The sequence below is a fragment of the Pelophylax lessonae genome, assembly GCF_965119305.1.
Source record: "Pelophylax lessonae genome assembly, chromosome: 2".
NCBI lineage: Eukaryota > Metazoa > Chordata > Amphibia > Anura > Ranidae > Pelophylax > Pelophylax lessonae.
In genome coordinates this window covers 289,189,205-289,205,984 of record NC_138769.1, presented here as the reverse complement: position 1 = coordinate 289,205,984, position 16,780 = coordinate 289,189,205, and the positions used below count along the sequence as shown (strand labels likewise).

The 16,780-nt window shown below is 41.7% G+C and overlaps 1 protein-coding gene across 5 annotated transcripts in view; it reads left to right on the top strand.

Moving 5' to 3' along the window:
- AMPD2 (adenosine monophosphate deaminase 2) overlaps positions 1-16,780 on the top strand; it is a 262,492-nt gene that overhangs the window by 114,047 nt on the left and 131,665 nt on the right. For all 5 annotated transcript variants that reach the window (XM_082246180.1, XM_082246181.1, XM_082246182.1 and 2 more), the window contains exons 6-7: positions 16,125-16,311; positions 16,463-16,604. In XM_082246180.1, the coding sequence (XP_082102306.1) occupies positions 16,125-16,311; positions 16,463-16,604 (329 nt within the window). The remainder of the gene's footprint in view (positions 1-16,124; positions 16,312-16,462; positions 16,605-16,780) is intronic.

Sequence of the window (16,780 nt, the reverse complement as noted above, 5' to 3'; positions counted from 1 at the left end):
GGTGAGGGCATCCCTTCATGCCGATGAGGATTTGTTCAGTGATCTGGATTGGCCTGTTCTTGGCTTACCCGACCATGTCTTCTTGGAACCCCCAGAAGACCTGAATGGCTTAGCTCCTTTCTCCTGCGACCCGGAGGTACGAAAGGGCCACCTATGAGCAGTAAGTGAAGGCCCCTATTACGTGGTCCCTTGCCCTTGGTGGATTGGGGAAGAAGAGTACTCTTCCCACCTGTAAGGCCTTTGATCAACTCATCCAGGGAGGATCCAAACAACCTGTCCCCCATAAAGGGAAGGTCAGAAGGAGCCTTTTTAGAAGCCTGGTCCGCAGACCAGCTTTTCAGCCACACCATGCGTCTGATAGCAACCCCCACCGCAGACACTCTGGCTACCAGTGGAGCCACATCCAGTGAAGCATCACATATATACAGAACGGCTTGGACCATTTGGTCCATTAGCACTATTAGGCCCGGTGAGAGCTGCTCAATTCCAAGTCACCTTTCAGCAACTTCACCCATTCCGTTATGGTCGGGTGACACCAGACAAGGGTCTCTCAGATGCTGTCATTCCTACCTTGTTGAAGGCTCGGAAAGCTACCTCTAGGAAGATTTACCATAGTACCTGGAGGGTGTATATTGCGTGGCGCGAGTCGCAAGGGTTTCATCGCCGCTCCTTTTCGGTGGCGAGAGTTTTGGCCTTCCTGCAGGAAGGTGTGGATCAGCGTTTAGCGTTGGCCACTATAAAGGGTCAATTGTCTGCCTTAGCCATCTTCTTTCAGCGTCCCTTGGCGACTAATTCCTTGATTCGCACTTTTATAAAAGGTGTTTGTCATCGAACTCCCCCGAGGACGGCTCTATTGCCTCCGTGGGACTTGAATTTGGTTTTGTCCGTTCTACAACTGCCCCCTTTGAGAATATCAGGGAAATAGCTTTGCCTATGTTGTCCTGGAAAGTTGCCTTTCTGGTAGCTGTTACCTCTGCCCGCAGAGTGTCTGAATTGACAGCGTTGTCTTGTCGTTCGCCTTATCCGATTGTTCATAGAGATAAAGTGGTCCTGCGACCCAATCAGTCTTTGCTTCCTAAGGTGGTATCTGCCTTCCATCTTAAGGAAGATATTGTTTTACCTTCGCTTTGTGCGAAGCCCAAACATCCCAAGGAATTTGCCTTGCATTCCTTGGATGTGGTCTGGGCGGTCAGGGTTTACCTGGCTGCCACGGAGTCCTTTCGAAAATCTGATTCCCTGTTTGTCCTTTCCGAGGGACCTCGGAAGGGTTCGGCTGCGTCTGCTGCAACCATTTAAAAATGGATCAGACAGACTATTGTTCGGGCCTATTCAATCAAGGGTCAGGTGTCTCCTTTCCCTGTGAGGGCACATTCTACGAGAGCTATCAGTGCCTCTTGGGCGTTTCGCCATCAGGCTTCTGTGGCTCAGGTGTGCAAAGCAGCGACTTGGTTGTCGGTGCACACTTTCACAAAATTTTATAAACTTGACGTGATGGCATCTTCAGATGCTTCCTTTGGCCGCAAGGTTTTGAGTGTGGCAGTTGTTTGAAGAGATATGTTTCTTATCTCGATTACTGGGTGTTTTTTGGTTCGGGGTTTAGTTTTTTGTTTATTCATCTGGCCCGGTTGACACGTTGCCTTTTTTCTAGTAGGTTGCGTCTTCCCACCCCTCAAACCTGCACTGCTATGGGACTTCCCAATAGTGAAGGCTGATTGGACTGGGCTGCGACTGTCAGAAGACGTAAGAGAAAATAGAGTTAAAACTCTTTTCTCTGAGTCCTCTGACAGTCGCAGCCCCCCACCCCTTGGGGTTGATGCCTTCCGATCTGCTTGCTACAAAACTGAGAGCATGGGATGAGGTGAGCAGGGTAATGTATGGGGGCCAGCCCCTAGGGGTGTGTCAAGTGTAAAAGTCTTGTTGTGTTAACTTTTTCACTGCCTAGCTACTCCTGCGGAGGTTGCCATTACCCAATAGTGAAGGCTGATTGGACTAGGCTGCGTCTGTCAGAGGACTCAGAGAAAAGAGTTTTACGGTAAGTTCTTACAAAAACTCTATTTTCCTTTTCAATCTGCAGCACTGCAATTTTCTTTAAAATGCAATGCAATATGGCTACCTGGAGGTGTTTTGTACACAGATGGTGTTTAGAACACCCCTTAAAAATGTAATTTCTTGCTTGTGTAATTGGCTTACTGATTTTCCCATAAGTCTGCACTAAGACTCAAGTCAGATTTTTGGCATCTCCTGTAACATAAGTGTCATTTTTGGTGAGATACTCCCAAATGCAAATCATTTCTAAAAGGATGTAGACCTTGCCAATGTCCTCAATAGAGCCCTGCAGGTGGAGCAGCTGAGTGATAATTGTAAAACCATTCCCATACAGATTCAATTTCCACATAGACACAGACAAACAAACAGCTATTTTTTCAGAATAACAAAAGGTAGGAATCTACAACACAGTTTGTTAAAATCCTTGCAATGTACATTGATCGTCCAGAGGGTAATGCTTTTTTTTCTCTAAGTGGAGTTACCCTTTAATTACTAGGGAAATAACAGTTTCACCCTGGGTCTTTTCATATCCTAGAACTTAAAAAAAGATCAGTGGAGATATTTTTCAATATTAAAGGATACACAGTTTTCACTTTATACTACTAAGCACAAGATCAAGTCTGTTTTTCCCCCAAACACAGTATTGTAGAACATGATTTTTATTAGCAGACTGAAGCCAAAGTTGTCTGTGATTTTCATAATTCTTCCTGGAATTAGTATGGCAGATTATAGGTAATGAAGTTCCATCTGCTTCTCTGCCCCAGCCTGACAGTTGACTGCTTTCTTGTACAGATAAGAGAGTCAAAGGTCAGTATAGTAAGCTGTTTACCTGCTATTGCTGTTAAACCCTTATACTTTGTAGTATTTGTACTCCAGATATGTTAATACAACTTCTGCCATTCTTTGTCTTCAGCTTTAGAGCAGCTGAACTACTTAGAATTACAGAAAACAGAAACACTAATTTAGCTGTGCTACAGAGATGGTAGCTAGGTTTTAAAGTGAAACTCACAATGCTGGGCAATTTAAAACAAATGATACAAAATAAATAATCAGAGGATCTTCACTGATTCATTTTTCAGAAAGTAGATCCAAAAATACAGGAAGCAGACACTGTATGCACATTTTTTTGTTGACACTTACACTTGATTTCGTGTTAACCATTTAGGGCCCAAGAGAACCTGCTCTACAATCTCCTACTCATAAATTCAATAAAGACATCCCTGTGATCCTAAAAATCACTCTATTTACCTTGGAAATGGGTAATACTCTAATTGTAGTCCTAACTTGCCAAACCTTGTGTTTTCTGGCCCCTGTAGAAATGCTGGTAGCAGCCATCTTGGTTGTGGACGTCTGAAACTGGTGCCAGTGAGTACTGGGATCTAGTGCAGTTGGCTACCCAGCATGCACCTCCGGTTCTTATAGTGTCAGACAGACTGCGAGCCAGGCCTTCTCGTCCAACATCAGTGCTTGACCTCACAAATGCGCTTCTGGAAGATTGGTCAAACATTCCCATAAACACACTCCTAAACCTTGTGGACAGCCTTCCTAGAATAGTTGAAGCTGATATAGCTGCAAAGTGTGGGCTAACTCAATAGTGAACCCTACGGGCTAAGACTGGGATGCCATTAATGTTCACGTGCGTGTAAAGGCAGTCACCCCAATACTTTTGACAATATAGTGTATGCGAATTGTGGGCGGCATTGATATGTAAATTGTTAGAGCATTCAGGTATGTCATACTCCCTAAGCCGTGGTCCACCATCACCTTTGCTGAATGCTGCGGACATTGGGGATGTCATCAGCCTGTACTGCAAAGGTGAGCAGATGGATGGAAAATGGGGGGTGGGGTGGGGGGTTTTTCCAGGGGTAAATAGAGAAGGGATTACTGTTTGGAGGGCAATCATGACCAAAAAGGGGTGTGCAGGGGCAGCTGGGGTGCAAAGATGAGCAGATGCATGTGGTATTAAGCAGAGATGAGGGGGTGCAGAGGTGCAGGGGACGGTTTGGGGGTGCAGAGGTTAGTAGGTGGATTTAGAATGCAGATGTGTACTCAGAGGAGATGGATAAAGATGCAGATTAGCAGAGAGGCAGGGAAGGGTCTGTCCTAGTAAATACCCCTATTACATGGTTTGTTAGTGTAAGACTCCATTCACATCATGCAGATGTGAAAAAGCATGCATGTTTCCATGCATTGCGTGTAAGGAATCCCCTCCCACTCTTACTGCAATGTGGCTCCACCCACAGTTTGCCATGGCATGCTCTTCCTCTCTCTCTTACCCCTTCTTTCTCTCTTTCACCCCTCTCTTTCTCACCCCCTCCTTCTCTCTTTTTCATCTCTCTTTCATCCTCCTGCTCTTTCACCCCCTTCCCCCCTCTCTTTCTCACCCCCCCCCCTTATCCCCCCCCCTCTCTCTCACACCCTTCCTCTCTCTCTTTCTTCTTTCTTCCTCTCTCTCTTTCTCCCACCCCCTCTCTCATCCTTCCTCTTCATTTTACCCCTCTGACTCTTCCTCTCTCTCGCACCCACCTCCAATACCCCTCTCTCTCTCACCCCCTCTCTATTTAATTTATTTGTTTAAATATTTAATTTGTTTTAATAAAAATTGTTTGCATTTTCATTTTATTTATTTATTTCCATAAAATTCCAAAATCCTCAGCACCAGGCCCATAATGCTCATAACCACTTCCCGCTCAATATGGGGATATCTGAATGATGCCTGTAGCTAGAGGCACCATTCAGATATCTTCTTTTTCTGCCGGCGATTCCCTGCACTGTAAAAACAATCATAGCTGCTGCTGAGTAGAAATGATCGAACTTTTCAAAAGTTCGGTTCGACCAGAACACCCGAACTTCCCGAAAGTTCGGCCCGGATTTCAGAACCCCATTGAAATCAATAGGACCCGAACTTTGGTAATCAAAAAACACCATTTTGAAGCCCTAAAACCCAATAAATGACCTTAGAAAGTGCCTAGGGTTCTGGGTCATGCCCCAGGAACTATTAATCACACAAAAAAAAGTTCTTAAAAATTGTCATTTTTGATAGCCAATTATTGAAAAAATTATTGAAAAAAAAAATGAGATTTCTTTGGATTTAGTGTCTGGGGGGTCTAAAAAGTGTACCTGTGAAGTTTCAGCTCTGTAGCATATCCAGAACTAGAAAGAAAAAGTTTGTTTGTATTAGAATTAATATAGAACAGGATAGTGGCTCCGCTATTTTCACACCTTGACGGTTTAGTAGCAGGTGCTTTTTTGGGCATTTTTTGGAGGTCTTTGGAGGCAGGTATGACATCAGAACTTCTGTGTAGGGGTATATATACACACACACATGTATGTATATATACACATATATAGGTGTGAAAGTAGCAGAACACTATGCTTGCGCTTATGAAATAATTAACACCCATTTGGCTTCTCTCCTTTCACACCTATATGTGTGTATGTGTATAAATACATATAAGTGTGTGTGTATATATACCCCTATACAGAATTTCAGATGTTTTGCCTGCCTCCAAAGATCCCCAAAAATGCCCAAAAAAAATGCCTGCTGCAAAAACACACCTGGGCGTTTTTGTAGCTGGCGTTTTTTTGGGCATTTTTTGGGCATCTTTGGAGGCAGGCATAACATCTGTACTTCTGTGTAGGGGTATATATACACACACACATGTATGTATATATACACATACACACATATAGGTGTGAAAGTAGCAGAATACTATGCTTGCGCTAATGAAATAATTAACACCCATATGGCTTCTCTGCTATAACACCTATATATGTGTATGTGTATAAATACATATAAGTGTGTGTGTATATATACCCCTATACAGAAGTTCAGATGTTATGCCTGCCTCCAAAGACCCCCAAAAAATGCCCCAAAAAAACGCCTGCAACAACACACCTGGGCGTTTTTTTGGCGCAGGTGTTTTTTTGGGCATTTTTTGGGGGTTTTTGGAGGCAGGCATAACATCTGTACTTCTGTGTAGGGGTATATACACACACACACACACACACACACATGTATGTATATATACACATACACATATATAGGTGTGAAAGTAGCAGAACACTATGCTTGCGCTTATGAAATAATTAACACCCATTTGGCTTCTCTCCTTTCACACCTATATGTGTGTATGTGTATAAATACATATAAGTGTGTGTGTATATATACCCCTATACAGAATTTCAGATGTTTTGCCTGCCTCCAAAGATCCCCAAAAATGCCCAAAAAAAATGCCTGCTGCAAAAACACACCTGGGCGTTTTTGTAGCTGGCGTTTTTTTGGGCATTTTTTGGGCATCTTTGGAGGCAGGCATAACATCTGTACTTCTGTGTAGGGGTATATATACACACACATGTATGTATATATACACATACACACATATAGGTGTGAAAGTAGCAGAATACTATGCTTGCGCTAATGAAATAATTAACACCCATATGGCTTCTCTGCTATAACACCTATATATGTGTATGTGTATAAATACATATAAGTGTGTGTGTATATATACCCCTATACAGAAGTTCAGATGTTATGCCTGCCTCCAAAGACCCCCAAAAAATGCCCCAAAAAAACGCCTGCAACAACACACCTGGGCGTTTTTTTTGGCGCAGGTGTTTTTTTGGGCATTTTTTGGGGGTTTTTGGAGGCAGGCATAACATCTGTACTTCTGTGTAGGGGTATATACACACACACACACACACATGTATGTATATATACACATACACATATATAGGTGTGAAAGTAGCAGAACACTATGCTTGCGCTAATGAAATAATTAACACCCATATGGCTTCTCTGCTATAACACCTATATATGTGTATGTGTATAAATACATATAAGTGTGTGTGTATATATACCCCTATACAGAATTTTAGATGTTTTGCCTGCCTCCAAAGACCCCCAAAAAATGCCCAAAAAAACGCCCAGGTGTGTTGTTGCAGGCGTTTTTTTTTTTGGTTATTTTTTGGGGGTCTTTGGAGGCAGGCATAACATCTGAACTTCTGTATAGGGGTATATATACACACACACTTATATGTATTTATACACATACACATATATAGGTGTTATAGCAGAGAAGCCATATGGGTGTTAATTATTTCATTAGCGCAAGCATAGTGTTCTGCTACTTTCACACCTATATATGTGTATGTGTATATATACATACATGTGTGTGTGTATATATACCCCTACACAGAAGTACAGATGTTATGCCTGCCTCCGAAGACGCCCAAAAAATGCCCAAAAAAACGCCAGCTACAAAAACGCCCAGGTGTGTTTTTGCAGCAGGCGTTTTTTTTGGGCATTTTTTTGGGGTCTTTGGAGGCAGGCAAAACATCTGAACTTCTGTATAGCGGTATATATACACACTTATATGTATTTATACACATACACATATATAGGTGTTATAGCAGAGAAGCCATATGGGTGTAAGTTATTTCATTAGCGCAAGCATAGTGTTCTGCTACTTTCACACCTATATATGTGTATATATACATACATGTGTGTGTGTGTATATATACCCCTACACAGAAGTACAGATGTTATGCGTGCCTCCAAAGACGCCCAAAAAATGCCCAAAAAAAGCCAGCTACAAAAACGCCCAGGTGTGTTTTTGCAGCAGGCGTTTTTTTTGGGCATTTTTTTGGGGTCTTTGGAGGCAGGCAAAACATCTGAACTTCTGTATAGAGGTATATATAAACACACACTTATATGTATTTATACACATACATAGTTACATAGTTACATAGTTACATAGTAGGTGAGGTTGAATAAAGACAATAGTCCATCCAGTTCAACCTGTGTAGGCATGTGTGGCTGTAATCATCTCCCATACCCCTGAATGTTCTGATCCTTGAGATGTAAGTCTAAGAGTCTTTTGAAAGCCACCATACTACCCGCAGAAACCACCTCTTGTGGTAGAGAATTCCACAATCTTGTTGCCCTAACAGTAAAGAACCCCCCGCGTTGCCTGAGGTTAAAACGCTTCTCCTCTAATCCCATTGTATGCCCTCGAGTCCTCATGCAATCCCTTCGAATGAACAGCTTTTTTTCTAAGCTGGGATCCCCATTAAGATATTTATAAATTGCTATCATGTCCCCCCTCAGACGTCTCTTCTCCAGGGAGAATAAATCGAGCGATTGTAGACGCTCTTCATAGTCAAGGTCCTCCAATCCCCTAATTAGTTTAGTTGCCCTTCTCTGGACTCTCTCCAGCTCCAACACATCCCTCCTGAGGACTGGCGACCAGAACTGGACGGAATACTCCAGATGCGGTCGGACCAGAGTTTTATAAAGTGGAAGGATTATAGTCTTATCTCTGGAATGCATCCCTTTCTTTATGCATGCTAATATTCTGTTGGCTTTGGAAGCTGCCGCTTGACATTGCATGCTGTTTCCTAATCTATCATCAACCAATACTCCCAGATCCTTCTCCATTTTTGATTCCCCCAAGGGCTCCCCTCCTAACGTGTATTGTGATTTTATGTTTTTAGTCCCCAAGTGCAAAACCTTACACTTCTCCACGTTAAACCTCATTTGCCATGTCGTTGCCCACTCTGTTATTTTGTCCAGGTCATTCTGCAGGATATCTGCTTCATGTTGTGAAGTTATTGCCCTGCCCAATTTTGTGTCATCTGCAAAAACTGATATCGAACTACTGATCCCGACCTCAATGTTGTTTATGAATAAATTGAACAAGGTTGGTCCCAGGACTGAGCCTTGGGGGACCCCGCTTACCACCTCAGACCAGTCTGAGTATGCGCTGTTTATTACTACCCTTTGGACCCGCCTTTTTAGCCAGTTCCGTATCCAAGAGCAAACCCTGCTATCGATACCTGCAGACCTTATTTTATAAATTAAGCGCTTGTGGGGAACTGTATCAAACGCCTTAGCGAAATCCAAGTACACCACATCCACTGGTCTCCCCCTATCTAGCTCACAGCTCACCTCCTCGTAGAATGTAAGGAGATTGGTTTGACAAGAACGCCCATTTGTAAACCCGTGCTGATTACTGCTGATGATGTTGTTGTCCTTAGCAAACTCTACAATATAGTCCCTTATCATCCCCTCCAGAAGTTTACATACTACTGATGTCAAACTGACATACACATATATAGGAGTTATAGCAGAGAAGCCATATGGGTGTTAATTATTTCATTAGCGCAAGCATAGTGTTCTGCTATTTTCACACCTATATATGTGTATGTGTATATATACATACATGTGTGTGTGTGTGTGTATATATACCCCTACACAGAAGTTCAGATGTCATGCCTGACTCCAAACATGTCCTCAAAAAAGCCCTATAAATACCTGCAACAAAAAGCAGGGTGACAGGGGCGAAGCCACTATCCGGTTCTATAAGTGTTCTAAGAGAAACAATCTTTTCTCTATAGCGGTCACCCTGAAATGGAAGGGTTTTTTCACCCTGCCATAGCAGTCAGAGTCAGTTAACCCTACACTACACTACGGTCACCTTACACTTAACACTTTCCCTACAGAAACTAGATTATTAAATCTAACTATAGTGGAAAATAGTACCCTAACTACACTAGATATCCCTTTTCTCACACTAATAATTGCTAAATGACACTTTGAGAGCAGAAGTAACAGAACTGCTTCCACTCTCTTCCACAGCCCTGTGGAAGGTCATCTCTTTGACCTTCGGAGGCCGGGTGTGACGTTATGACGTCACGTTCGGCCTCGGTAGTTGTAAACACTGCTTTTACCTCGTCTGGGAAGCCAAGATCGTTTTTCTTTTTTTATTTTTTTTTTTATTTTAGGCTTTCCAGCATAGAAGCAAGATCTGGGGACTTATAGACCCCAGATCTCACTGTAAAGAGGATTTGTCATGCCCTATTCTTATTGTGATGCTTACATTCCTTGCAAGGAATAGGAATAAAAGTGATAAAAAAAAAATGTAAAGGGAAAGTGTCTAAATATAAAAGTAAAATAAATAATAAAAAAAAAAAAATTGAAAGCGCCCTCGTCCCAGAAACAGCAGCAAACGCATACATACGTTGCGCCACCATATGTAAACGGCTTCAAACCACACATGTGCGGTATCGCCGTGAACCTTAGGCTGGCCATTCACGTTACATTTTCTGGTACAATTTTCTGTTAGATTTACCACAAACCACATAATATGAGTTCAAAGCTAAACAACACTTGTATCCAACTAAGCAGGCCTTTGTACTACATTGTTGAAGGTAAATTTTAAGAAAATTGTACAGAAAATTGTATAATATATGGCCAGCCTTAGAGCGAGAGCAACAATTCTAGCCTACAACCAACAATTCTAAGATCGCCTATGGAGATTATTAAGTACTGAAGTTTGGCACTATTCAACGAGTGTGCAAAATTTTGACCACTTTAAGACCGGAAGGATTTGCCCCCTAATGACTAGGCCCTATTTTGCGATTCGGCACTGCATTTTTTTAACGGAATTGCACGGTTGTGCAATGCTGTACCCAAATAAATTTGACGTCCTTTTTTTCCCACAAATAGAGCTTTCTTTTGGTGGTATTTGATCACCTGTGCATTTTTTTTTTTTTTGCGCTATAAACAAAAAAAGAGCAACGATTTTGAAAAAAAAAATATATATATATATATTTTTCACATTCTGCTATATGACATTCTCAAAAAAAAAAATTTAAAAATAAAAATGTTTTAACATTTTGGCCAATTTGTTTTCTGCTACATATTTTTGGTAAAAAAAAGTATTTTTTAATAAGTAATAAGAGTATTTTGATTGGTTTGCGCAAAAGTTATCGCGTCTACTAACTACCGGAAAGATTTATCTAATTTTTATTGTTTTTTTTTTTTTTTTACTAGTAATGACGGCGATCTGCGAATTTTTGCGGGGCTGCGACATTGCGGCGGACAGATCGGACCCCTAACTGACATTTTTGACACTTTTGGGGGTACAAGTGACATAACTACAGTAATCAGTGCTAAAAATATGCACTGTTACTGTAATAATGACACTGGCAGGGAAGGGGTTAACAGTATAGGTGATCAAGGGGTTAAATGTGACCCTAGGGGAGTGATTCTAACTGTGGGGGGCGGGGCTTCTGAGATGACCATAGAGACATGTGATCCTATATAGCAGGATCACATGAGATCTGTGATCATCCTAGGAAGAAGGACGGTCAGCTGTGTTTATAACAGCCGACCATCCTTCTCAGTGGGCAGACGGCAATCCCCGCTGCGTGCTCGCCCCCTGACTTCCCGCGTGCGACTGACGTAGATTTACGTCAGTTTGTGCAGGAGAGCAACCCTGCCGCAATAAAAAGGCGGCGGGTGGTCAGGAAGTGGTTAAAGGGTGACATGTTAGGTGTCACTCTATTTACTCAGCGTAACATCATCTTTCACATAATGCAAAAAAAATCTGGCTAACTTTAGTGTTTTTTTTTTTTAATTCATGAAACGAGTTTGAAAAATTTCTGCGCAAATACTGTGCGACATTAAAATTTAGACCACCATTTTATTCCCTAGGGTCTCTGCTAAAAGAAACGTATATAATGTTTTGGGGTTCTAAGTAATTTTCTAGCAAAAAAATGATGATGATTTTTACATGTAGGAGAGAAGTGTCAGAATTGGCCTGGGTGGCAAATGGTTAATCAGTCCCTGAGGGGAGTGCTTGATTTTTTAGCCCTTGCTATTAAGTGTTTTTTGGAGAATTTTGGGGAGGATTACTATTGAATAGCTATAACCTGTTTTGCATAGAAGAACAATTAGAGTTATTAGCAAGTGGACATATCAGAATCCTCTAGCTACCCTAGTATGCCTCTAGCTGGGTTGCAGATTTTACACAATTTCAAAAGTGCATCAAAAAGGTCCGTAATTCCTGACCAGAAGGCTCTGGGGCAGTCCTAGATCATATGGAGGACATTTCTAATGTTGGTCAAATATTTAGGAATAGGAAGCTATTTTGCCAATTTGGAACAATACGTGTGGTGTATAATACAGTGAATATATTTCGCCTGGATATTTAGTTACCTATTGAATCATCAGGTATGTTAATGTAACTATGATTGCAGATTATGTTCATTACTAGGTATTGACAGAAAAACAAGAATTGGTTTGTATGCTAGAACTGAGAAAAAAAGATCAGTGGAGAGATTGTATGGAAAAAAAAATACTAAAAGATACACAGTTTTAAAGTGATTGTAAAGTCAAATTTTTTTTCCTATAAAAATAACAAACATGTAAGAGCCGGTTCACACTACTCCGACTCAAAGTCGCCCCATGAAGGAGCTACTTTTTAGCGCCGACTTTAGCGCGACTTTGAAGAGACTTAAATGATAGGCGACTGTCTGTGGGGAATGCCTGGGTAATCTTTTTCTTCTTCCTGGAAAGTCTGATCACAGTCGCTTGAAAAAAGATAAGGATCCGACTTAGAGGCGACTCCCATTGAAGTCTATGGGCACAAGTCGGATAGAGGTCGCCTTGAAGTAGTACAGGAACCTTTTCTGAAGTCGGAGCGACTTCAGTAGTGCATATTAAGACGGCTCTCATTCATTTACATTGAATTTGTAATGACAAGAGACTTGGGGCGACTTGAGGGCACACAAGTCGCGTCCCAAGTCGAGTAGTGTGAACCGGGTCTTATACTTACCTCCTCTGTGCAGTTGGTTTTGCACAAAGCAGCCCGGAACCTCCTCTTCTCGGGTCCCTCTTCTGCTCTCCTGGCTTCTCCCTCCTGTTCAGTGCCCCCCATAGCAAACAGCTTGCTATGGGGGAACCCGAGCCGAGTCACAGCTCCCTGTGTCCATTCAAACACAGAGCCCTGACCTGGCCCTGCCCCCTTTCTCTCCTTCTTCAGAGGGAAAAAGAAACTGGTGCAGTGTCTGCTCCAAATGAGCAAAGGGAATGCGTTATCGAAAATTGCTGTAGATCCCTGCCAGGCTGGACCTGGCATATGGAAGAGAACTGTCAGCAGACATCTCACATTCCTCTCTTTGCTCATATGCACAGCCCTCCTCTCTCCCTATCTCAGCTGAATGGGGGGGGGGGGCAGGTACAGACAGAGCAATGTGCAGCATTTAGCCCCAACTATACTGTCACAGACACAGCATAAAATGGAGAGCTGATCACTCCTAATTACCAAAGGGGCTTGCATCTCTTATGTTAATTAGGAGCAGTATCTGCTCCATTTCCTATACATAGAAGAGAGATGCAAGCATTTTACTTGCACCACTCTTTATTACTTTCCCCCATTATACCACTAAGCACAAGAGCAGTTTTTGATGGGACATGAAGAATGGGTTTTATACAAACAGACAAACGGCAACAATATCTGAAATTTTCATTATTCTTCCTAGAATTAGAATGGCAGATTAGATGTGATGAAGTTCCATCTACTTCTCTGACTCAGTCTGACAGTTGACTGCTTTCTTGTACAAATAAAAGATCAGTAAGCAGTTTACCCGCTATTGTCTTGTAGTATGTAACTAACTAAACTAAGCATGCAGCAACTATCCTATCGGATAGTTACTGCATGTGCCCAAAGAATGAGGTTGGCTACCTGAATATACTGAATGACCAGATTATTCCATCAATAGATTTTTTCTTCCCTCATGGCACGGGCATATTCCAAGATGACAATGGCAGGATTAATCAGGCTCAAATTGTGAAAGAGTGGTTCAGGGAGCATGAGACATCATTTTCACACATGGATTGACCACCACAGAGTCCAGAACTTAACCCCATTGAGAATCTTTGGGATGTGCTGGAGAAGGCTTTGCGCAGTGGTCCAATTCTCCCATCATCAATACAAGAACTTGGTGAAAAATTAATGCAACGCTGGACGGAAAAAATTCTTGTGACATTGCAGAAGTTTATCGAAACAATGCCACAGCGAATGAGTGCCATAATCAAAGCCAACGAAATATTAGTTATATTAGTGTGTGACCTTTTTTTTTTTTGGGTGGCGACTTTTTTTTTGGCCAAGAAGTGTATTTTAACATACTGTGACTTCTTTGTCTTTTTTTTTTTATAGCAGCTTGGCTGTGCATATTTACATAAAAACAAAAACACTAATTTAGCCATACTACAGAGTTGCTAGCTGTGCTGACAACTGAATGTAAAAAAAAAAAAAAAAAAAAAGGAATTGCCGACCATGAAAAATTAAGAAAAAAAAATGCTCCACAATTTTTTTAAAAAATGCTGCGGAGTCCCCTCCCAAAATCTATACCATACCCTTATCCGAAGGCAGCTCGGCAGGTCAGGAAAGGAGGTGGATGAGCAAACGTCCCCCCCATTCTTAACCATACAAGGCCACATGCCCCCTTTCCCCAAAGCAACTTGTCCCCATGTTAATGAGCACAAAGGCCTCTTTCCCACAACCCTGGCCAGTGATTGTGGGGGTCTGCGGGGGGGGGGGGGGCTTACCAGAATCTGGAAGTGGGCCCCCAGATCCCAGCCCCTCCATGTGAATGAGTATGTGTACCCGTACTCATTCACCCAAAAAAAAGTGTTGTGTAAAAAAAGATAGAAGGTAGTTTTTGACAAGTCCTGTACTGAATAAACAAAAATAGAAAAAAAATTTCCCCTAGTGTAGATCCATCATCATTGATGTCACCGACTGGGGGCATCGTGATTGACGATGGATTTACACTGGGAACATTTTGTTTTATTTTTGTTTCTTAATAAAGGACTTTTGAAAAACTGCCTTTCTTTTTTTTCTATGTACCCCATACCATCACTAATTAAAGTGGGCTTCCAGATTCCTATAAGCTCCCCACCCGCAGACCCCCACAACCACGGGTTAGGGGTATGGGGAAGAGGCCCTTGTCTCCATCAACTTGGGGACAATGTGCTTTGGGGGGGGGGGGCAACTGTTCAGGGCATATGGCCCGGTATGGTTCGGGGGGGGGCGCTTGCTTGTCCCTCCCTTTCTTGACATGCTGGGCTGCATGCGAAGATAAAGGACTGGTATGGATTTCAGGGGCACCCCACGCCATTTAAAAAAAAAATTTGATGGGGGGTTCCCTTCAAAATCAATACCAGACCCAGATGGCCTGGTATGAATTGCAGGAGATCCCAGGTTGTTTTTTTTTTTCTTAATTTTTAATTGCCGGCAATCGCCGATTGGTGGTGCGCTGCGTAGTTTCGACACACTGCATCTCTGATCTTAGTAAAGAGCCTATTACATAGACCAGGGGTCTTCAAACTATGGTCCTCCAGTTGTTCAGCAACTACAGTTCCCATCATGCCTAGTCATGTCTGTGCATTTCAGAGTTTTACAATGCCTTATGGGATGTGTAGTTCCGCCGGTAGTGCCACCTCATCAGTGCTGCCTTATCAGTGCACATTAGTGAAGGAGAATAATTACTTAAATACAAAATTTTGTAACAGAAACTAAGAAAAACTTTTTTTTTTTTTAAATGTTTGGTCTTTTTTTTTTTTTTGCAAAGTATAAAAAGCTCAGTGGTGTTTAAATATCCCCAAAAGGAAGCTCTATATGTCTCAAAAAAATGACAGAAATTTTGTTTGGGTACAACATTGCATGACCGCGCAATTGTCGTTCAAAGTGCGACAGTGCTGAAAGCTGAAAATTGGCCTGGGCAGGAAGGGGGTGAAAGTGCCCTGTATTGAAGTGGTATACAGTATACTATATTACCGCATGCATTTCTTATTTATTTCCTTCTGTGAACTGAGTTTAACACCTGTTCATGTGGTATTTACCAAATGTTTTCAGCGTTTTGCGGTACATACCGCAGAATGTTATAGTGAATTGACAGTTTCAGATTTGCCTGCGGTATTTATGGGAAAATGTGTTCGTGTGTTTGAACACCTACGTACCGCATGCAATCTGGTTTTGTGAATGGAGCCCGTGGTTATGAAACAAATTTTTTGTTTGCTAGATTTAAAGCATATTTCACCTTGAGGAAAAATGCTCTCTTTGCTAAAAGTAAGTATTTGCATATAGTGGTGTAAGCCAGCACAATCTATAATCTAGGAATACCAGGTATAAAGGAATTCATTATTTGTCTGAGGGTCTGTTATGTTACATTCAGTTATAGTTTGTTGTAAAGTGTGAGCTGTGTCTTATTACTGTCTTTTTCTTTAGGTTCCATTTACAGATTTGTTGGATGCAGCTAAAAGTGTGGTGCGGGCTTTATTCATTCGACAGAAATACATGAATCTGTCCATGCAGAGTTTTTTCAGAACCACTGCCCAACACCTCAAGCAGCTCAGTGATGAGACTCTGGACAGTCCACTCCATGAAGAAACAGCTGATACTCCTGTAGCTGCAAGTAAGTAAATGTCAGAATAATAATAATATATTTACTTTCTGATGGAGATTTCATTTGTTTACTTTTACATAACATCTTCAACATATACTATATTTTCTTTGGTTGTTCGTCATTACAAGATATTGATAACATGCACACTTTTCTTGAACAGATGCCCCAGTTCATCCTCCCTTCTCTGACCAACATCCATATGAAGTGTGTGATCCAAGCACTATGCCTCCTGACTTGGAATTAGGACTGAAGATGGTTAATGGTGTGATTCATGTGTACACAAAGCGAGATATCACAGATGCGTAAGAATAATATTTATCTGATTCAACCCTATAGAGTAAATTTTCAGTGCAAACGCTAAACTGTTTTTTTCTTTAGTTAAAATAAAATATGTGCTGTTGTAACAGATTATGTGTCTCATCAGGTAACTCCACTGTTCTTATTAGAGCAGTAGTCAGGTTGTGTCTTATTCTCTTCA